This window comes from Musa acuminata, chromosome BXJ2-11, assembly GCF_036884655.1.
Source record: "Musa acuminata AAA Group cultivar baxijiao chromosome BXJ2-11, Cavendish_Baxijiao_AAA, whole genome shotgun sequence".
Taxonomy (NCBI): Eukaryota; Viridiplantae; Streptophyta; class Magnoliopsida; order Zingiberales; family Musaceae; genus Musa; species Musa acuminata.
In genome coordinates this window covers 12,218,619-12,240,022 of record NC_088348.1, presented here as the reverse complement: position 1 = coordinate 12,240,022, position 21,404 = coordinate 12,218,619, and the positions used below count along the sequence as shown (strand labels likewise).

Sequence of the window (21,404 nt, the reverse complement as noted above, 5' to 3'; positions counted from 1 at the left end):
CAGTGAATAGTAATAAAGATATATGCAATGTTTTTTTTTTAAAGCTCATTATTTTTGCCTTACATGAAAGTACGATATGAAGACCTTGATACATGCAATGTTTCAAGCTCATACATTTAAAAATAAATATCAAACAACGAAAGATGCTTTAAATACCATACTATTCATAAAAACCCTATATATATATATATATATATATATATATATATATATATATATATATATATCTATATATATAATCTTATCTAAATAGCCATTAAATGATCGAACAGTAACAAAAATAATTTTAATACCATAATATTCATGAATATTCATGAATATATATATATATATATATATATATATATATTTCTTTTATCTAAATAACTAGTAAATGATTGAGAAGTAATAAAGACAATAATATACTTACATAATATTTTTTGCGTTCTTGATTCAAGAAGAAAGGAAAAAAAAATACAAAGGAAAAAAAGGAAAAGACAAAGAACACCAACATTTCACGTATGGAAGAAAAGAAAAAAAGTAACAAATGAAAACTCTTTTGCCTCTTCATCGATATCACCACCAGTACTAAGACGATAGCCACTTCATGGGCTTTCTTAGAAAAAAAAAATATTTTAACTCAAACCGATCAGCAAAATCTTATTGAATAGATAGTCCAAACCCACTATTTTGAGCATAGTTGTCTTAGATAAAATAGCTCATCAAGAGATGTCGTTTGGGTATTTTTCAAAATACGAGTGTTGTACAGAGAGAAAAAAAAAAAAACAAATTTATTATTTTTTTTCAAGAATTCATTTATTTATTTTACTTAAATTATGTTTCTTTTTATTGGATATCTTTTTCCTAGATCTGGGGGAAAAAAACAATGTCTGACACACTCAAATGTAGATTCATTTATACAATGGTATACTAACCACTAGAATGTCTCAAAAGGTTTCAAAAAATATTTATTCTCCCAGCAGTTAGTTTGGTAATATGTATTTTATTTTCTTTTCCTTCAATTATTTTATACGTTAGTTATCCTTTCATCTTGGCACGTTAAAAAATATATTATATTAAATAAATAAAGGGAAAAGGGAAAGTGTGAGTACACCAAGAAATACTTTATTTCTTGTTTTCCTTTTGCCACTGCATCATCTACTCAATTGGTATGATTGGCTTTTGGTATTATGTATTTTAATTATGATATACTACTCATATATTTGTTCCCACTGCTCCATCTCCGCACTCCGCACTCCGCACTCCGCAGCCGCGCCAACTGTTGCGAACGGTGGGTTGGGTTGGGCTTCGATCGGCATGCAGTATATAATAATGCTTGGATTCCATTGAGGACTCGCAGTGTTTCCGCGTTGTTTGTTTGTTGATGATCGCTTCCCCTCTTCTTCCTCCTTCCTCCCTTTGCCACCCGCGTCCAGATCTGCGCCTGCGCCCTTCCGATTGCGACGCTCCTTCCTGCTCCGCCATGGATCGGAGGTAGCGAGGCGGCTGGGATGGCGGGCGGAGACGGCGAGCGCCGCCGCCGCCATAGCAGCGGCGCGATGGTGCCCCTCGCGCTGCTGATCGGCGAGGAGGCGAGGATGGAGAAGATGGAGCGGCCGCGCATCCGCTACGGCTGCGCCGCCCAGTCCAAGAAGGGCGAGGACTACTTCCTCATCAGGACCGACTGCTGCCGCGTTCTTGGCGACCCTTCCTCTTCCTTCTCCGTGTTCGCGGTATGTTTTCGCCTCCGATCCCCCATCTCTGTCTTTTTCCGTACCGGAGCTGAGTTTACCCGGTGTTGTTTCTCTTTTGACTGGTTGACTTGGAGAAGGAAGCCTTCTCTTATGTCAATCTGACGCTATTGATACGATCGACTTGTGGATACTGTAGTTTCTATCCAACTGGGGTCTGCACTAGATCAGGAAGAGTAAGAATCTCGTGAATGTGGTCTTTGATCGAACTACTAATTGTTGTTGTAAGGCTCAGGGAAATTGACTACATAAAAAAGGCATAGACCGTCATGAGCAGGTTTACTTTAGACCAGTGTAAGTTTCGGATCAGGATGATATAGTTGTGGAACGGTTCCAAGCAGCCTGAAAGGCAAGATGATACGAGGAAGAGAGTCAAGGGCAAAATAATTCTCAACACGAAGCCAAGTTTTGGGAGGACCATAGATTTTCTTTCTGACCCATTTACTTACGAAGTGCTTTGATGTCAAGGTCATTTATGTGTAGCCAAAATATATGAACAACACGCTAAGGTTGGGCAATTGGCATTATTCATATGATCGAGTTCTGTAGTTTCTTTCAAATTGGAGACTGTACCAGATTGGGTAGAGTACAAAATCTTGCGAACGTGGTATTTGATCAAACTGCTAATTGTTGTTTTAAGGATCAAGGCAGTTGACTACATCAGCAAGGCATAGACTGCAATGATCAGTTTTTCTTGGGACCAGGGTAAGTTTAGGATCAAGATGATATACTTGTGGTCCTTGTGAAATGGGATGTTGAACTGTTCTCAGTAGCATGAATCGCAAGATGATAGGAGGAACAGAGTAAAGGGGAACAAAAATCCCAACACAACCAGAAGTTTTGGGACAAACAGAGATTTTTTTTCTGTCCTCTTTACTTCGAAAGTAGATAGATGTTCCTCAAGGTCAATTAAATGTAGCCAAAATATATGAACATCTACAACAAGCTCTAAGGTTGGTCAATATGGTGGGCTTTGAGCAGTAAATCGCCTCCCAAACCAGCCTAATTGATAATTTCGATTTTTTTTCAAATCTGAGTACATGTCATTTCCTTTAATCATTTCACAATTAATGGAATTTGAATCCACCTCAAGAAGTGTATGCAAAATCTTGTGAATAAGTTTTTAGATTGAACTACCAATTATAGATTTAAAAAATTCAAAAAGTGTTAATTGTTTAGATTCATTTGATTTTATAAACAAAGTTCTTTTGGTCAATGGTAAGTCAAATGCTCAAAATTTGACTAGAGCTCTGAAATTATTTTAGCAACTCGAGTGATGAGTAGGCAAAGATAAGAGGAAGAAATGGTAAAGGATAATAACTAGGCAGTAAACACTAGAGAGAACTTTTGAAAGGAAGAGATATCACTGTTAAACTTGTTCTCTATAACCAATATAATGTATCTTTATAGGTCTCATTCCAGTAGAAATTAGCAATTAATATGTAAACAACTATAATCTTGGTCTATCATAGGTTCAGACACCTAGCTGACAGTTATATTATGTCTCTTCCAAATCAGGCTCATTATGGTGTCCTTCAACTGTTCCTATCATCAAACTTTTGTGACATTCTCATGTCAAGAAGCTTGTCTTAGGTTTTGGATTTATACAACATATCTTGAAATTATAATTTAAGAACTCACCTTTTAGGTCAGCTTGATTGTTCCCAGTGGGGACCCAGTATTAATGACATGATCCATTTCTTAGATATCCATATACAGTCACGAAAGTCTTCATTTTAGTGGAATCAAAATGTTGAAGTACCATCCAATCATCTTATCTATCTGTGCATTAGTTGTGCAATTGCTTTGTGTGTTACAAGTTGTTGCTAAATCTTCATTACAATATTTTCAAAAATAGCTTATAGAGTGGACATTATGGACACTTGTATAGTTGTATTGTTTTGGCACTACATAAAGATGTAAACCTCTTTGAAAGAGATGTTTGCAAGGTTTGAGATTTTGAGCATCTTTCTATGGAATGAAGCAGGTCATCTTGCTGAAGCTTTCTGCTACAAATAGAATTGAAAAAACCCTTCTAGAGTTCAAGTTAAACCAAGTCAATGTATATTTTAATGGACAAATACAATGCCAAAGGAGGCATAGAAGTCATTGTTTGTAAATTTTCTTTGGTTATCTAACATATTTGCAAATTTTGGTGTACCACTGTCAGATTTAACATGGTAAAATCTCTTTATCAATTAGAGTATGAGCGCTCATTGCTTGTTCCTTTTGGCAGTAAGGAGTATAATAATGCCTAATCAGGTACCAAAGGAAAATGAAACTGAGAGAAATATCCAGCATAGTTCTCAAATGGTCAAGTCAGCTTAAGGTTTGATACAGTGTGAAGTTCAGGCTCTACCTTAATCGTCTAGGTATTTGTCAGGCAACAAATTCAATGCAAACTTGTTTCTTAGTTAGAAAATACTTGTGAGTACTTTATAACTTTTTTAGAAATTCAGCATTCAGACACACCTTAGATATTACAGTAGAATCATGGACATTAGAAATTCATTTGGAGATGTTCTTATTATTTTTATTATCTTAAGTCAAGTGATGTACAAACAACTAGAGTTCTGTATGTGCATTGCATGTGGACAAAGAATTTCAAGACTAGAGGGAAGAGTTCACATTCATGTTACTGTCTATTTCTTCTTCCAAGTGGTTATGCTTTGACCCCGTAGGTGCCATCTCACTACCAGAAATTGTGCTTCTTGCTTTGAAATTTAAAGTCCCATGGGTCAAAGCAGTAATGGTTTCCCAGTGGGTTATGCCTTGATCCTATATTTGCCATTTCAGTATCAAAGATTGTGCTCCTTGCATCTGTCCTTGTTTGAAAGCATAGTGAAGGAAAATAGTTTATGTTATTCTTAGGAAAAAAATTCTTTCTAATTGGAACATTGTTGACGGCAATCTCATGCTGCGACCAGTATGATTGTGATGTTTACCCTTGAAATTTGTGGACCTGAGCTATTCTCAACTTGGTGGTATATCAATGAGCATTTCTCTATGTTGGGTTTATGGACACAAGCAAATTAATATAGGTGAACTGGTTAAAGTTTGACAGCAATTGATATTTAAGGGGCCTTCTTGATGCATAAGATCTTCCAAACAATTTGTGTAATCTAGGATAGAAAATTTTTTGAAGAAAGTCAACTCTGAAAAATAGGGATTTTTTTAGGGTTTTTTATATTTAACTTGATTTCTATAGCCAGTACATGTGCATTTTATTGGCCTCATGGACGTTATGGAATTAACAGAAAAATGATTAAATAAAGTTTGGCTAATACAGCACTGTTATACTAAGAACTTCTTCGTTGAGTAACTTGTCTTCCAATTAGTGTTTAAAATTTTCATTTTTTTTCATATTTGATCATTTGACCTCATTTAATTCCTTCATCAAATATCTTGCTGAAAGAGGGATCATATCTTAGAGTAAAGCATGGTTTAAGTTTAAAGTGATTCCCCTCTTTGGCCAAGTATATGCTTTTCAAATTTCTTTGATAACTCAATAATATTATACTTTTGGGTTTGACTTCCTTCTTAAGTCGCACTCATCTAAATGGACTCCTTTGTAGTAGGCCTAGTTTGAGTGTAATCTTTTTACCGCAAAAATAAAGGTCTAATGAGCTAATATCTTCTTTGCTGATTTGTTGTCAAAGTAACTTCTGTTCACATGTCAAATCTTTGCTCCAAGTCAATTAAAAATATTTTATCGCTTACGTGTTAAAATGCCATAAACACAGTCTCCGGGTAGTCTTGGCTCATAAGGAGTTGTGATATGTTGATTACTTGCATTATGAATTTTAATGAACTGATTTATTTTTAAAAAATTCTTCAGGTCCTTGATGGGCATAATGGTAATGCAGCAGCAATATATACAAGAGACAACTTGTTGAATCATGTCATGGGTGCAATTCCCCATGGGCTTGGGCGGGAAGATTGGCTTCAAGCTCTGCCGCGTGCTTTGGTTGCTGGATTTGTCAAGACTGATAAAGAATTCCAGAGAAAAGGCATGCTTTTGCTTCCTTTCTTTTTGAGATGTGCTCATGGATGTTTTTCCCACATTTAGTTAGTCGATTTATAAAAAAAACATATGTTCCATGAACTTTTTTCAGGACAAACATCTGGAACCACTGTTACATTTGTGATAATTGATGGATGGACAATCACTGTTGCGTCAGTTGGTGATTCTCGATGCATTTTGGATGCACAGGGAGGGGTGATTTCTGCATTGACTGTTGATCATAGGCTAGAAGAAAATGTTGAAGAGTGGGTATCGGTGCTGTATCTTGCACCATTATGTTCCTTTAATTCTATCCTCTTAAATATGATTAATATGTCATGGTAGGAGGGAACGTGTTACTGCTAGTGGAGGTGAAGTGGGAAGGCTCAGCATTGTAGGTGGTGCTGAGGTGGGATATTTATTTATTTATATTATAAAAAAATTAAATACCTATAATTCATATTTGCTATGGTGCTCGATGATCGCATTATTCACCTTCATATATTTTGTGCCTCATTTTCAGATAGGTCCCCTTCGCTGTTGGCCAGGAGGATTATGCCTATCCAGATCAATAGGAGACATGGATGTTGGGGAATTTATTGTTCCAGTACCTTATGTGAAGCAAATCAAGGTATTTCCGTTCTTTCTACTAGATAACATGGATCATAAGGATTTTCGTAATAAGTTCTCAACAATATCTTGCCACCACTCTTTCTGACTAACATGAATTTAAATATTTAGCTACCTTCCTTTGTTTGCTTGTCCTAAAGATCTCCATTTTTGTGCTAGCTTTTAAAAGCTGGGGGAAGACTTATAATTGCTTCAGATGGTATTTGGGATGCCCTGACCTCTGATATGGCTGCAAACTCTTGCCGAGGATTGCCTGCAGAGCTTGCTGCCAGACAAGTTGTTAAGGTGATTAACATTACCCTGTCATTTTTGAGCTCAGAGATTTGTTGCACCATCATGAATCGTTTCTTTAGCATTTTCACAGTCTTGTATAAGAATTCATTTCTCCATTATTAAGAGTAACCGATTGATTTTTTTTGTCACTACATCGTGGCTGATAACCTATCAGGAAGCACTTAGGACAAGGGGGTTGAAGGATGACACTACTTGCATTGTTGTTGATATAACTCAAACTGATCAATCATCAGAACCTCCTCCATCCACTCCAAAAAAGGTGAACAGACTCAAGTCTTTCATCTTCAGGAGAAAGCCAAAGGATTCTGTTAATAAGCTAGCAAAGAAGCTTTCTGCAGTTGGTGTAGTTGAGGAACTATTTGAAGAGGGTTCAGCAATGCTTGCAGAAAGGTCCGTGTTCCAGAAACCATAGTGCATGATCCGATCTTGTTTTGTTTTATCATAAATTTCATTTCACATGTCACTTGATTCTTGCTCCTTGCTCCTTTTTTAATTCTAGTGGCAGACTTCACTTCATGGAGTTAAAATTGACGTAGATCTTAAACTCTCTATCTATCTGGAGAGGAGGCTATATATATATATATATATATTATATATATATATATATATATATATATATATATATATATATATATATATTTCGTGCAGGCATATTTTCATCATCAATTAGTAGATTTGACTTATTGGTTTTTCCATGACTGTTGCATGTATCATTGGAGGATGAAAATTGCAAATAACATCTTGTGGTTTTGAGGTTGATTTTCTTTTAGAAAATCATCTGATTGATGCATACAAGTCTTGTTTCAGACATTCAAATTTCCTGTTTTCCAGGCTAGGGAATGACTCATCGGCGGAAAAAACATCGAATGTGTTCACATGCGCTATATGCCAGGCGATCCTTGTTCCAAGCAAAGGAGTATCCGTTCATGCTGGCTCCATCTTCTCCACCAACTCGAAGCCTTGGGAAGGTCCCTTCCTCTGTGATGATTGCCGCAACAAAAAGGACGCTATGGAAGGAAAACGCCGAAGTGGAGTCAAAGTGCTGTAGTTCTCTCCTCCCTCTTCCCCTACCGGACTCTCATCCCATTGCTTTCTGAGGTATCCTGAAATTGTTTGCTGCCATTTTTTATGGGCTGCATGGTTATTTCATTCCGGGGGATCAACGAGGCATGGAAGTAAATGATCTGATTGTTTTGTTACATGAAGTTTGGGTCTTTCAATTCTTTTGTCCTCATTATTTCTTTGTTGGCCACGAACAGAGCGAGTGAACACTAGTTGAAATCTCATCACTTGTATTGGTATTAATACTGCTTGTAGTTCTATTAACAAGATCATTAATGTTGTTCCACTTTAAATGACATTCTTTTTTTCTATTGTGTTTATTATTAATATCTTAGACTTCCATTAAATTCCTTGATATTTGTCAATAGTCACACGATTCAAGCGGGAAAAACCAACGTCAAGATATTTTATCTTAATCATTTTTTTTTTCGCATTGTATGACGCTACGGTTAAAGGCCTCCTCTGATATTGTCGAAAGCAGGTGTCACACGTGTCTTCAACAGCTCTATTCGAAACCTGATTTTGGATCTTTGATGCTTAAATTAATAACGTATGGTATAAATTTATTTTCATAATATTTTTGATGCTAGAAGGAGGGTTTGAATCTTCTAGTTAACAACTACATGTAACCAACTGAGCTATTCTAGTTGATAAAGTATTTTTTATCATTTGGTCACCCTAATGTGGATAAGAGTTGTTTGTCAGTTAGATGATAGTACATTACAGAAGAAATTCGTCATGGCAAAGGCATAAAAGAAAATATGTCTAAGGTACATGAGTCGAGAAAACTCGACCCACGTGAGGAGATATCCATCATAATAAAGACATAAGACAAAATATGCTCGAGACATATGAGTTCGAAAAATCTAACTCGCATAAGAAGAAATTCATCACGGCGAAGGCACAAGGCAAAATGTGCCCAAGACACATGAGTTAACGAAACTAGACCTGTGTGAGGAGAAATCAATCACAGTAGAGGCATAAGACAAAATGTGCCTAAAGGTAAGTGGGTCAGGTTTTTCGGCCTACACGAGGAGAAATCTGCAATGGCAGAGGTATAAGACAAAATGTACTCAAAGCGTGTGAGTTAGAAACACTCGACCCACGTGAGGAGAAATCCATCACGACGGAGGTGCAAGGTAAAATGTGAATGAATTGCATGAGTTGGGAAAACCCAACCTACACCTCGAGCACATTTTATCTTGTACTTTCATCGTGGTGGATTTTTTCAACTCACGTGCATTGAGTACATTTTACCTTGTGCCTCCATCGTGGTAGATTTCTCCTCATGAGGGTGGAGTTTTTTTAACTCTGTGCCTCGGACACATTTGTCTTGCACCTTCGTCGTGATGGATTTCTCCTCATGCAGGTCGAGTTTTTTCGGCTCATGTTATAGAGAAATCTAGGGGTGACATCACATGTGTAGTGGAATAACAGAAAAAATAAAATCTTAAATTTCCTAAAATGGTGTTCATCGTCATGCGAAGATTGGTGCATAAAATTTATAAAATTGAAAACCACACATGAGATAGTTGAGTCTTATCATAAAAAAGAAGAAGAGAAAGGGATGATCACTTCGAGGGGATCGGCCTCCTTGATCGCTTCGAGGGGATCGACCCTCCTTGATCGCTTCGAGGGGATCGGCTTCCTAGGGTTTGTCAAAAGACAGAATAGTATTTTTCATAAATAACTGAAAAGAAGTAGTTACATCCCTATTTATATAGTTCTGACTTTAGCTAAACTAAACATACTTAATAAATACGCAGAAAATAAAAGGAAAGCATAGAAAAAAAAAAAGGATCCTAATAATCCCGCCTCCTTCAATTCAGCCTTGTCCTTAAGGTTGAGCAGCATAAAATTCTGGAAACTTCTCCTTTAACATGCTGTAGGACTCCCAAGTGGCATCTTCCTTTGACAAGTTGGCCCATTGCACCAGCACTTCAGTTACAGGATGTCTGCGGTACATTACAACTCGTCAATCAAGTATGGCTTGTTGTTGAGCTTGAACTTCCCTAGTAGTAGAAGTGTCCGGCAAATGGCACTACACTATTGCATCTTCACCCAATTTCCTTTTAAGGCATGCAACATGAAAGATTGGATGTATTTTAGAGCTAGCAGGCAAATCCAAGCGATAGGCAATTGGTCCAATGTGTTCTAATACCTTATAAGGCCCAAAAAACTAAGGAGATAGCTTTATGGAAGATCGGACCTTTATGGAAGTTTGCTTGTAGGGTTGAAGATGAAGGAAAACCCAATCACCCACAGTAAATTCTCGTTCATTTCAGTGTTTATCAGCTTGTTGTTTCATTCTTTCTTGTGCGGCTATGAGGTTATCCTTTAAAAGCTAAATAATCTTGTTTCTATCCATCAATTCCTTATCGACTTGATCAACTTTAGAAGAACCTGATATATATTTTGTAATTGTAGGTGGGGGTTGACCATAAACTGCTTCAAATGGAGTCATTTTAATAGAAGAATGATAAGATGTATTATACTATCACTCTGCCCAGGGAAGCCATTTAATCAATTTCTTCGGCTTGTCGCTAGTAAAGCATCAGAGGTAATTTTCTAGGCACTTGTTCACCACTTCAGTTTGCCCATCTGTCTGTGGATGATAAGCAGTGCTCATATTCAGCTGAGTACCTTGTAAACGCAAAAGTTCTGTCCAGAAGGAGCTAGTAAAAATCTTGTCTCTATCACTAACAATGGAACGGGGACTCCCATGTAATTTAGCTATGTTTTTCATAAAAATACAAGCAACACTTGCAGTAGTATAAGGATGTCGTAAAGCACATAAATGAGCATACTTTGTAAGCCTATCCACGACTATAAGTATAGTACTCTTTCCTTGAGACGGTGGGAGACCGTCAATGAAATCCATAGATATGTCGGTCCAAGTAGCATTAGGAATAGGGAAGGGCTGTAGTAAGCTTGGGGTGGCTACTGTCTCACTTTTGTGACATTGGCAAAAATCACATTCAGTAACAAATTTCTTGATAAAATTTTTCATACCTTTCTAGTAAAAAAGTTGTCAAACTCGCTTATAAGTGCGAAAAAATCCCGAGTGACCAGCAATTAGTGATGAATAGAACTCCTTCAGAATTATTGCCTAGCAAGAAGAATGTGGGGCAACCACTATTCGGCCTTTATAGCGTAAGTCCATCGAATCCCAACTATAATTTGAGACAGAACCTGGGGCTTCTTCTAATTTTTTAATGATGTTTTGGATCTCAGGATTATCTGACCATTATCTTCTGATAACTTCCAAAGTCTCATAAATAGGAATAGAAATAGCTACAAGTTTAGCTTGTTCTGGAAGGTATGAGAGGGCATCTGCTACTAAATTCTCACTCCCCTTTTTATAAATGATCTCATAATCGAATCCCAGTAGCTTTGTGACCCATTTTTGCTTGTCTGAAGAAGAAATATTTTGCTCTAAAAATATTTGAGGCTTTTGTGATCAGTGCATATTTGAAACTGTCGACCAATTAGGTAGGGTCTCTATTTTGTGACTGCATATATTATGGCTAGCATCTCCTTGTCATAAATAGATAAACTCAAATGGGAAGGGGAAAGAGCCTTACTAGCATAAGCGATAGGCCGACCTTCCTGCATTAATACAGCCCCTATTCTAGCTCCAGAAGCATCCCCACAAACATCTTATTAAAATCGGGTAGAGCAAGCACGGGTGTAGTAGTCATTGCAGTTTTCAAGAAATGAAATACCTCAGTTGCCTCTTCTGACCATCTGAATGCATTTTTCTTTAGAAGTGACATCAAGGGGGCACTAATTTTGTCATAATTCTTCACAAACTTTCGATAATAGCCTGTTAGTCCCAAGAACCCCCTTAAAGCTTTGCTTGACTTTGGAATTGACCAGTCTGTCATCACTTGGATTTTTGAAGGATCAACTGCAACACCCTTTTGAGATATGATATGGCCGAGGTACTCAACCTCAGATTGCCCAAAACTGCACTTGGATTTCTTGACAAAAAGATCACGCTCATGAAGAATATTAAAGACAATTTGTAAATGTAATAAATGACTTTCTAAGGAATGACTGTATATTAAAATGTCATCAAAGAAAACTAAAACAAACTTACAGAGATGAGCCCGAAATATATCATTCATTAAACTCTAGAAGGTAGAGGGCACATTGGTTAACCCAAAAGGCATTACTAGAAACTCATAATGGTCGTTATATATCCTGAAGGTAGTTTTCTGAATATCACTTTCATGTACTCTGATTTGATGATAGCCCGATCGTAGGTCCAATTTAGTGAAGACCTGCGCTCCTCCCAATTCATCTAACAGTTCATCTACTATTAGAATAGGATATTTATCTTTAACTGTAATATTGTTAAGTGCTCGATAGTCGACACACATCCACCATGAGCCATCCTTCTTTCTGACTAGTAAGACTGGGGAGGAATATGGGCTAACACTAGCTCGTATAACTCCTATTTTAAGCATCTCTGTGACAATCCTCTCTATCTCTACCTTTTGGAAATGTGGATATCTATAGGGTCGGATATTGGTTGGTACCTTCTCGGGTAATAGTGGGATCCGATGATCATGACATCTAAGAGGTGGAAGTCCGTGTGGCTCTGCAAATATATCCGCAAACTCTGTTAGCAATGATTCAATATTTTTAGCCGGAATGTTCACTGTCATTTTCTTTTCAATGTTATGCAATTGCACAAAAAATCCAGTGTGTGTCTTTCGAAGGACCCGCTCCATCCGATGGCTAGTGATAGTTGTAACCTTACCTCCACGTCTTCCTTTGAGAGTCACCTGCCTTCCATTAATAAAGAACTTCATAATTAGTTTAGAAAAATTTCAGGAGACATCACCTAGGGTTGATAGCCATTCAATTCCAAGCACCACTTCATAGTCTTCAAGGATAATAAAAGGAAATCCACAAATAATTCTTGACCTTGCAAAATTAGTTTTATCTTTGAGCACTTGCTGTCACAGGTTAAAATCCGTCCATCAGTGACATTGACTTCAAATTTGTCACAACATTCGATGTGGTAAGCTAATCGGGCTGCAACCTTCCTATCCATAAAATTATTAGTGCTACCCGTATCAATCAAAATAGTGACAGACTGATGTTTCAGAGTTTCCCCAATTTTCATAGTTTGTGGATTAGAATAGCCAGCCAATGCATGCACTATATGTGTGACGGCTTCAACAACATCATCGGTTTCCACTTCTTCATGATCGGAATCTGATACTTCTACTTCCAGTTCCTCCTCAATCGGTTTAATCATCAAAAGTCTTCCTTGTTTGCATCGGTGCTCCTTACTCCACTTTTCATCGCAATGCCAGCACAAACCCTTCACTAACCTTTCTTTGAGTTCTTCTCGGGTTAGTCTGCTAGTGTTATGGTTTCAACTAGGAGTAGATAAGGTAGGTTGCCTGCTAATCACCTGTTTATTGACACCTCTATTTCGACGATATTCTACATTGATTTTTTCCTCATGTAGGTGTGCAAATGAAATCGCAAACATCATAGTGCAGGGTTGACGAGCCTTAACCTTGCACCGGATCTTGGGAATAAGCCCTTCAATAAATGTACCCAGAAGTTGTCGTTCTGACCAATCTCTAGCTTGGTTGGACAATCTTTCAAATGTACTCTGATATTCCAATACTGCAGAAGTCTGACGAATTTTGGCAAGTTAGCCATCAACATTCTCAAATTCAGATGGGCCAAAGTGAACAAGAAGCCCTCTTTTGAACTGCTCCCATGAAGGAACTCCATGGCAAGTTTCGTACCAATCATACCACTAGATTGCATTGTTGAATCTCGTATTTTGATGATGAAACCACTTGATATATGTTTATGATTTAATCTGCGTTTTGAGTGACGCAGGATGCTTCAATTAGGATGAGATAATTAAAGCAGGAAAATCATGTTGTGCCGAAGGAACATGTCAGAAGATTGGACGTCGGGCCGGTGGATCGGTCGACGTATCGACAGAAGGCTTCGGGCTGTGGACTCGGGCATCGGGCCAAAAAGAGCGGGTATTGTGCCAAGGATATCGGAGTTGCGGAGTCAACTGGCCGATTGGGCAATAGGCTGCAGGAGAGGACGATGCGCCGAAGAATCGGACGAAGCATCGAGGGACCAATGACATGCCGGATAACTTGGTTAATTGCTTAGGATTAATTGTCTCGATCGAAGTTTTGTTTTAAGTGTGCAGGATTAACTACGATGGAAGAAAGACATGCAGTAGGAGTTACGCCGGAGTCAAGACAATGATCACGTTGGGAGTTCGAGAGTTCGACGGAAGTTCGGACAGTCGTCGGAGGTTCTGCGGGAACAAATCCGAGAAGTCCATTAGCTTGCCAAAGAAGCTCGTCGGAACTCGCCAAGTGGATCATCGCAAGTCCAGGAGTTTGCCGGAAGTCCGCAAGAGCATCACCGAGGGTTCATCGGATGATCGACGGAAGTTCGCCGGAAGCTCGCCGGAAGAAGCGATTGACGCATCGGAGCAAGTTGCAGTAAATGTCATAGGGAATATCATAGTTAGCACAATGATTAAGTTGGAAATGGGAGGTGATCCCATTAACTTAATCTTGGGGCAATTGGGCCCCTGAAAAACCCAAATTGGGCCGAATGGATCAACCCATTCGGACCCTGATTTCTGCCGAGAGGTGCAACCGCCCAAGCCAGGAGGTAGCACCGCCTGGGCTAAGTCTCCGAGCGAGACTGGGTGGTGCAACCACCCCAGCCAGGAGGTGGCACCGCTTGGGCTCAGTCTCCGAGCGAGACTGGGCGGTGCAACCTCCCCTGACAGGAGGTGGCACCGCTTGGGCTCGGTCTCCGAGCACTGGCTGAGCGGTGCAACCGCCTCAGTCAGGAGGTTGCACCGCCTGAGCTCGGTCTTCGAGCTATGGCAGGAGGTGCAACCGCCCCTGACAGGAGGTGGCACCGCCCAGAGGCTCAGTCTTCGAGCTCTACCAGGCGGTGCAACCGCTCTAGTCAGGAGGTGCAACCGCCTGATCCCGAAATTCCGGGAATTGACAGTTTTGAGCTCCAAATTTGAACTGGGTTGGGGCCTATAAATACCCCACCCATTCAGCACTGAAAGGGTATGAACTTACACCGAAATCTTGATCTTTTTCTGTGATTCTTAGAGCTCAAAATTGTTGTAAAGGCGAAAGTTCTTCTCCCTCTTTTCTTCCAAGTTCTGAGTTGTAAAGAGAGGAGAGAAAATTCTGTAAGGGTTGTCTCCTAAACCCGTCAAAAGGAGTGAAACTGTAAAAGGGTGGTTAGCCTTCGCTTATTGAAGGAAAGCCTCTAGTTGACGTCGGTGACCTCATCGGTGGAGGAAGCCAAAATTGGAGTAGGTCAAGATTGACCGAACCACTCTAAATCTCGGTTTGCATTTACTTTGAGCATCTTATCTTTACTGCAAACCTCCTCAATAGCTTACTGCCTTCTGTGTTTTTACGAACGTGTTTCAAAGTTCAGTGCTTTCCAAATCGGGGTTTAAGATGCAAATCAGTTTTATCGTACGAACATCGTATTTCAGTTTGCGCTTATATTCTGATTTCCATCATAACTACAAATTACGTTCATATCTTTGCTGCATCTCTCCTAGTCAAAAGTTGAAGTGATTTACGAATCGGCTTTCTTACCAAAATCACTTCTATCGAACGAACGTAGTTTTCGATTTTAATCGCAGAAGGTTTTTCCGCTGCACTAATTCACCCCCCCCCCCCCCCCCCCCCTCTTAGTGCTCTTGATCCTAACAATTGGTATCAGAGCCCGGTATTTCTCATTTCGGATTTACACCCAAGAGAAATGACTCTTCATGGCTTTCAAGAGGGCTTATCGGTTGTTCGTCCACCGTTGTTTAATGGATTGGACTACACTTATTGGAAAACTCGAATGAGAGTTTTCTTGATTTCTATGAATTTGGATTTATGGAATATCGTTGAAAACGGTTTTCAACTTCCCTCTAAACCGATGAACGAATGGTCAGATTTGGAGAAGAAGTATTTTTCTTTAAACGCAAAGGCTATGAATGCCTTATTTTACGCTTTGGAGAAAAATGAGTTTAATCGGATTTCTACGTGCGAAACGACTTTTGACATTTGGCGAACACTTGAAATCACGCACGAGGGAACTAGTAGAGTCAAAGACTCGAAAGTTAACATTTTATTACATGATTTTAAGCTTTTTCGAATGTAACCAAGCGAGACTATAGGCGACATGTACACTCATTTCACGGATGTCATCAATAGTTTAAGAGCTCTTGGAAAATGTTTTTCGGATTTTGAACTCGTAAACAAGATTTTGCATTCTCTTTCTAAGAAGTGGGATTCAAAAGTAACTGCAATACAAGAAGCTAAAAACCTAAACAACTTACCACTTGAAGAACTAATTGGTTCATTGATGACATATGAAATGGTGCATAATGCATATGATGAACATGATGAACAAAATCACCTTCCAAAGAACAGGAAGGATTTGGAACTCCGGACAAATGAATACCACTTGAGCGATGACTCAAGTGATGAGGACAGTGATGAACTTGAACTTCGAACACTAAATCTTAATAAGTTTATTAAATAAAAATCTAAAATAAACAATAAACTTGAACGAAGGAAGAGGCCAAAGAAGAAGAACACAAAGTGGGATGAATCGAGCTCCTCCGAAGACGAGGAGAAAATCAAGAAAGGCGAGGTGGCAAACTACGCCTTAATCGCTTTCAATGATGAGGTAATCGAAATCCCCCTAATTTATTTTGAAATTACTTGATGCTTTCATGATGTATTTTCTTTTTTAGTTTAGAATTAATGTTTTAAAAAAATATTATGATCATGCTAGTAATTTCGAAAATGATAATATTGCATATTTTATGATAAACAAACAAAATGATTTTGATTGAAAATATAAAATCATGGTTAAGAAGTAATAATGTGTATAATGTTGATGTCCATTGTTATTTCTCAATTTTGAGTATATTAAATCATATTTAATTTAAAGTTATGATTAATGAGTATATATTTTTGAAATTATGTATTATGATTCTTGATAATTATGGATTATCGATTTTCATGATAATAACAGTGGCTTTATAAATTGATGCATGTTTTGATTTGACATAAATGAAAAGGCATGCTAACATGAAATCGATCACTTAAGATGAAACACTTAAAAAAAGGGGGAAAATATATTATCAATGAAATTATGAATCTATTTATGTTATAAATTTTGTGAGCCACAAAAATGATTTTGATGATTTAAATTTGAAATGAGTTTTATCAAAATCATGATCATGATTTGTCAAATTGAATGAATTGAAAATGAATGATGATTTTTCTCTTGAATGATTGTGATCTGTATTCCTTGTATTCATGATATGATTCTTTGTATTCATGAAAGGTTTATCTCATCACCCAATTATTTTCTTCTTGATATTCCTTATGTGATGATATGAATACATAAAATATTCATTAATTTATTTTGATGTATACAAATGAAAAGTTATGATCATGTATGGTAGGATATAATTTAACAAAATTGATACCATCATGATATGAAAAAATTATGATTTGCAACGATGCACGCAATACTTGAGCCTTTTAATTATGATGTGATGTATTGCATTTGATGTGAATCATGATTTAAAATGCTATGAGTTGTTGCTAAAATGAAGTATTATAAATGTTGATTTAATGTCATGAATGCTCTAAATGATAAATGTTTGGTATCATGATCAAAATGAAGTGATAAATACTTAAAAATATTGATTTAATATTCGGTATCATGAACACTTTATTATCATACATGAAAATAGTGACAAATACTTTGAAAATAAATGTTTGTATCATGTTAGATGGTTTGACATATTGTGCATGATAAGCTATAAAGATGATTGAAACAATGATTGAAATAATAGGAATGATGATTTGGAATCATATAATAATGAGTTTATATGTTTTAAAAATATATATGATGATAATGATGCATGCAATGATGAAATATTCATGATAAAATAATTGTTTTGATATTCAAGACTTGAATTTTCATCAATACTATTTACCTTTGTCATAATTTAGAAATTAACGTAAAGGGTCTTCCCTTCATTTTGACAATGACAAAGGGGGAGCAAAACATGCTTGAAAGCTAATTTGCTAGCTCATATAATTCAAAAAAAGGGAGAAAGAAAATAATTACACTTCTCAAAAGAAAAGGAATTGCTATCTTGAACATCACCAAGAAGTGCTATCTTGCAAATTTCAAGATACACAAATGCAAACATGCAAAATTTGTAATTTTGCACATCATTAAAATTTATGATGCTTTGGTGATTATGCATGTTCTAAAATGTTATAAGATTCACTAGCTTGCATGATGTAGAACTTGCTATATTGAACATCACCAAGGAATGATATCTTGCAGAAGCAAAAAGTTAACTTACACATCTAGCAAAACTTATATTTCAAGAAGCAAGAGTTGCTTTCTTGAACATCTTAAAATTACTAGCTTGCGTGTCTTAAAATTGTAAACTTGCCATCGTACTGCCATAATGATGAACATGCCTTATCTTCATGATTGTATTTGAAAAACTATGGCAAAAATATGTCCGAATGATTGAACTTATTAAAATTAATTTTCGGACTTTCTTGATTGAATGATCAAATCACTCGATTGCCATGATGATTTTACACAATTATATGCCCTAATAACAGGTTGGAAATTATGTGCTTTGGATACAAAAATTTCCATGATAATAAGCATGTTTTGTCCTCATGATTGTATTTGAAAATCAATAGCACAGCCTTGTCCGAATGCATGAAAGTGTTAATTTCATTTTTGGATTCTCTTAACTATTGGTATCCTAACAATTGGATTTTCGAATTATCCTCTTCCAGACTTAATAAGCATATATCATATCAAGTTTAATTCATATCATTGATTTTTGACATATGGAATCAACTAGCAAAGACATCTCTCATACACTTATTATGTGAACAATATTTTGTTTTGAGAAATGGATTTGATGAAATAATTCCTGCTTATAAATTCCTTCTTGAAAAAGGAAGTCATTTTTACGTACAAGGATGTGATTCACATACATATCTTGATACTTGTAAAAATGAAGCGTGCATTAATATCTTATCAATTTTAACTTCATTCGAGTAAGCTCAAAAATAGCTTTCCTCCTTCATGTAAAAAGAAAATAACAAATCAAATGGAAGAAGTTTTTAAAGCTATCTTCATGTCATGTTTTCCTTGAGATGTTTGAATATTTGGTATCTTATCACTCTTTGTTGAAAAATGACATGAATCTGCTTATGGCATTGCACTTATATTTAAAATTTGCTTATATCGTTCTCCTTTTTGTTGACAACAAAGGGGGAGAAATATATGAATTGATGCTATGATTGCCATATTTGCTCTATGCCATGGTTGCATTATCAAGAACTAGCATCACAACTTTACTTATTGATATCTTGCCATGTGATGAAATGCTACAATTGATAAACACTTCGAAATGTTTGCGTTACGATATCAAAAGCTTACATTGCAATCTTACATGTTGATATCATACCATTTGATAATAGCAAACTTGCATGATGGTAAAAATGGATATTATGTTTTTCATGCAATGAGTTGAACTTATATCACAAACACTTGATTGTGGTACTTCTCCTTTTTGTTGATGACAAAGGGGGAGAAGTATGTTGATGACATGACATGTTATGCATAAGTTTATGCATAAGTTCATGATGACATGTTGCAATTATTCATGATGAATATTGCAATGACTTGAATTCAGTTTGAATTCAAGATTCTATCAATATGGCATATTGATAGGGGGAGTTTGTTTAAACTCCGGGAGTTAAGGTTAACTCCGTCATCAAGTAGTTGTCATCATCAAAAAGGGAGAGATTGTTGAATCTCGTATTTTGATGATGAAACCACTTGATATATGTTTATGATTTAATCTGCGTTTTGAGTGACGCAGGATGCTTCGATCAGGATGAGACAATTAAAGTAGGAAAATCATGTTGTGCCGAAGGAACATGTCAGAAGATTGGACGTCGGGCCGGTGGATCGGTCGACGTATCGACAGAAGGCTTCGGGCCGTGGACTCAGGCATCGGGCCAAAAAGAGCGGGTATTGTGCCAAGGATATTGGAGTTGCGGAGTCAACTGGCCGATTGGGCAATAGGCTGCAGGAGAGGACGATGCGCCGAAGAATCGGACGAAGCGTCAAGGGACCAATGACATGCCGGACAACTTGGTTAATTGCTTAGGATTAATTGTCTCGATCGATGTTTTGTTTTAAGTGTGCAGGACTAACTATGATGGAAGAAAGACATGCAGCAGGAGTTGCGCCGGAGTCAAGACAATGATCACGTTGGGAGTTCGAGAGTTCGACGGAAGTTCGGACAGTCATCGGAGGTTCTGCGGGAACAAATCCGAGAAGTCCATAAGCTTGCCAAAGAAGCTCGTCGGAACTCGCCAAGTGGATCATTGCAAGTCCAGGAGTTTGCCGGAAGTCCGCAGGAGCATCACCGAGGGTTCATCGGATGATCGACAGAAGTTCGCCGGAAGCTCGCCGGAAGAAGCGATTGACGCATCGGAGCAAGTTGCAGTAAATGTCTTAGGGAATATCGTAGTTAGCACAATGATTAAGTTGGAAATGGGAGGTGATCCCATTAACTTAATCTTGGGGCAATTGGCCCCTGAAAAACCCAAATTGGGCCGAATGGATCAACCCATTCGGACCCTGATTTCTGCCGGGAGGTGCAACCGCCCAAGCCAGGAGGTAGCACCGCCTGGGCTAAGTCTCTGAGCGAGACTGGGTGGTGCAACCGCCCCAGCTAGGAGGTGGCACCGCCTGGGCTCAAGGAGGTGCAACCGCCCCTGACAGGAGGTGGCACCGCCCAGAGGCTCAGTCTTCGAGCTCTGCCAGGCGGTGCAACCGCTCCAATCAGGAGGTGCAACCGCCTGATCCCAGAATTTCGGGAATTGACAGTTTTGAGCTCCAAATTTGAACTGGGTTGGGGCCTATAAATACCCCACCCATTCAGCACTGAAAGGGTATAAACTTACACCGAAATCTTGATCTTTTTCTGTGATTCTTAGAGCTCAAAATTGTTGTAAAGGCCAAAGTTCTTCTCCCTCTTTTCTTCCAAGTTCTGAGTTGTAAAGAGAGGAGAGAAAATTCTGTAAGGGTTGTCTCCTAAACCCGTCAAAAGGAGTGAAACTATAAAAGGGTGGTTGGCTTTTGCCTATTGAAGGAAGGCCTCTAGTTGACGTCGGTGACCTCGTCGGTGGAGGAAGCCAAAAGTGGAGTAGGTCAAGATTGACCGAACCACTCTAAATATCGGTTTGCATTTACTTTGAGCATCTTATCTTTACTGCAAACCTCCTCAATAGCTTACTGCCTTCTGTGTTTTTATGAACGTGTTTCAAAGTTCAGTGCTTTTCGAATCGGGGTTTAAGACGCAAATCAGTTTTATCATACGAACGTCGTATTTCAGTTTGCGCTTATATTCTGATTTCCATCATAACTGCAAACTGCGTTCATATCTTTGCTGCATCTCTCTTAGTCAAAAGTTGAAGTGACTTACGAATCGGCTTTCTTACCAAAATCACTTCTATCGAACGAACGCAGTTTTCGATTTTAATAGCAGAAGGTTTTTCCGCTGCACT

The 21,404-nt window shown here is 37.9% G+C and overlaps 1 protein-coding gene across 1 annotated transcript; it reads left to right on the top strand.

Moving 5' to 3' along the window:
• The first annotated feature begins 1,221 nt into the window (after window positions 1-1,221).
• On the top strand, window positions 1,222-8,039 carry LOC135626261 (probable protein phosphatase 2C 3). The gene is made up of 8 exons (XM_065131449.1): window positions 1,222-1,712; window positions 5,569-5,740; window positions 5,846-5,999; window positions 6,079-6,142; window positions 6,257-6,364; window positions 6,523-6,648; window positions 6,812-7,047; window positions 7,489-8,039. The coding sequence occupies exons 1-8, from the start codon at window positions 1,491-1,493 to the stop codon at window positions 7,703-7,705; spliced, it is 1,299 nt and encodes a 432-aa protein (XP_064987521.1). The 5' UTR covers window positions 1,222-1,490; the 3' UTR covers window positions 7,706-8,039.
• The last annotated feature ends 13,365 nt before the right edge of the window (window positions 8,040-21,404 follow it).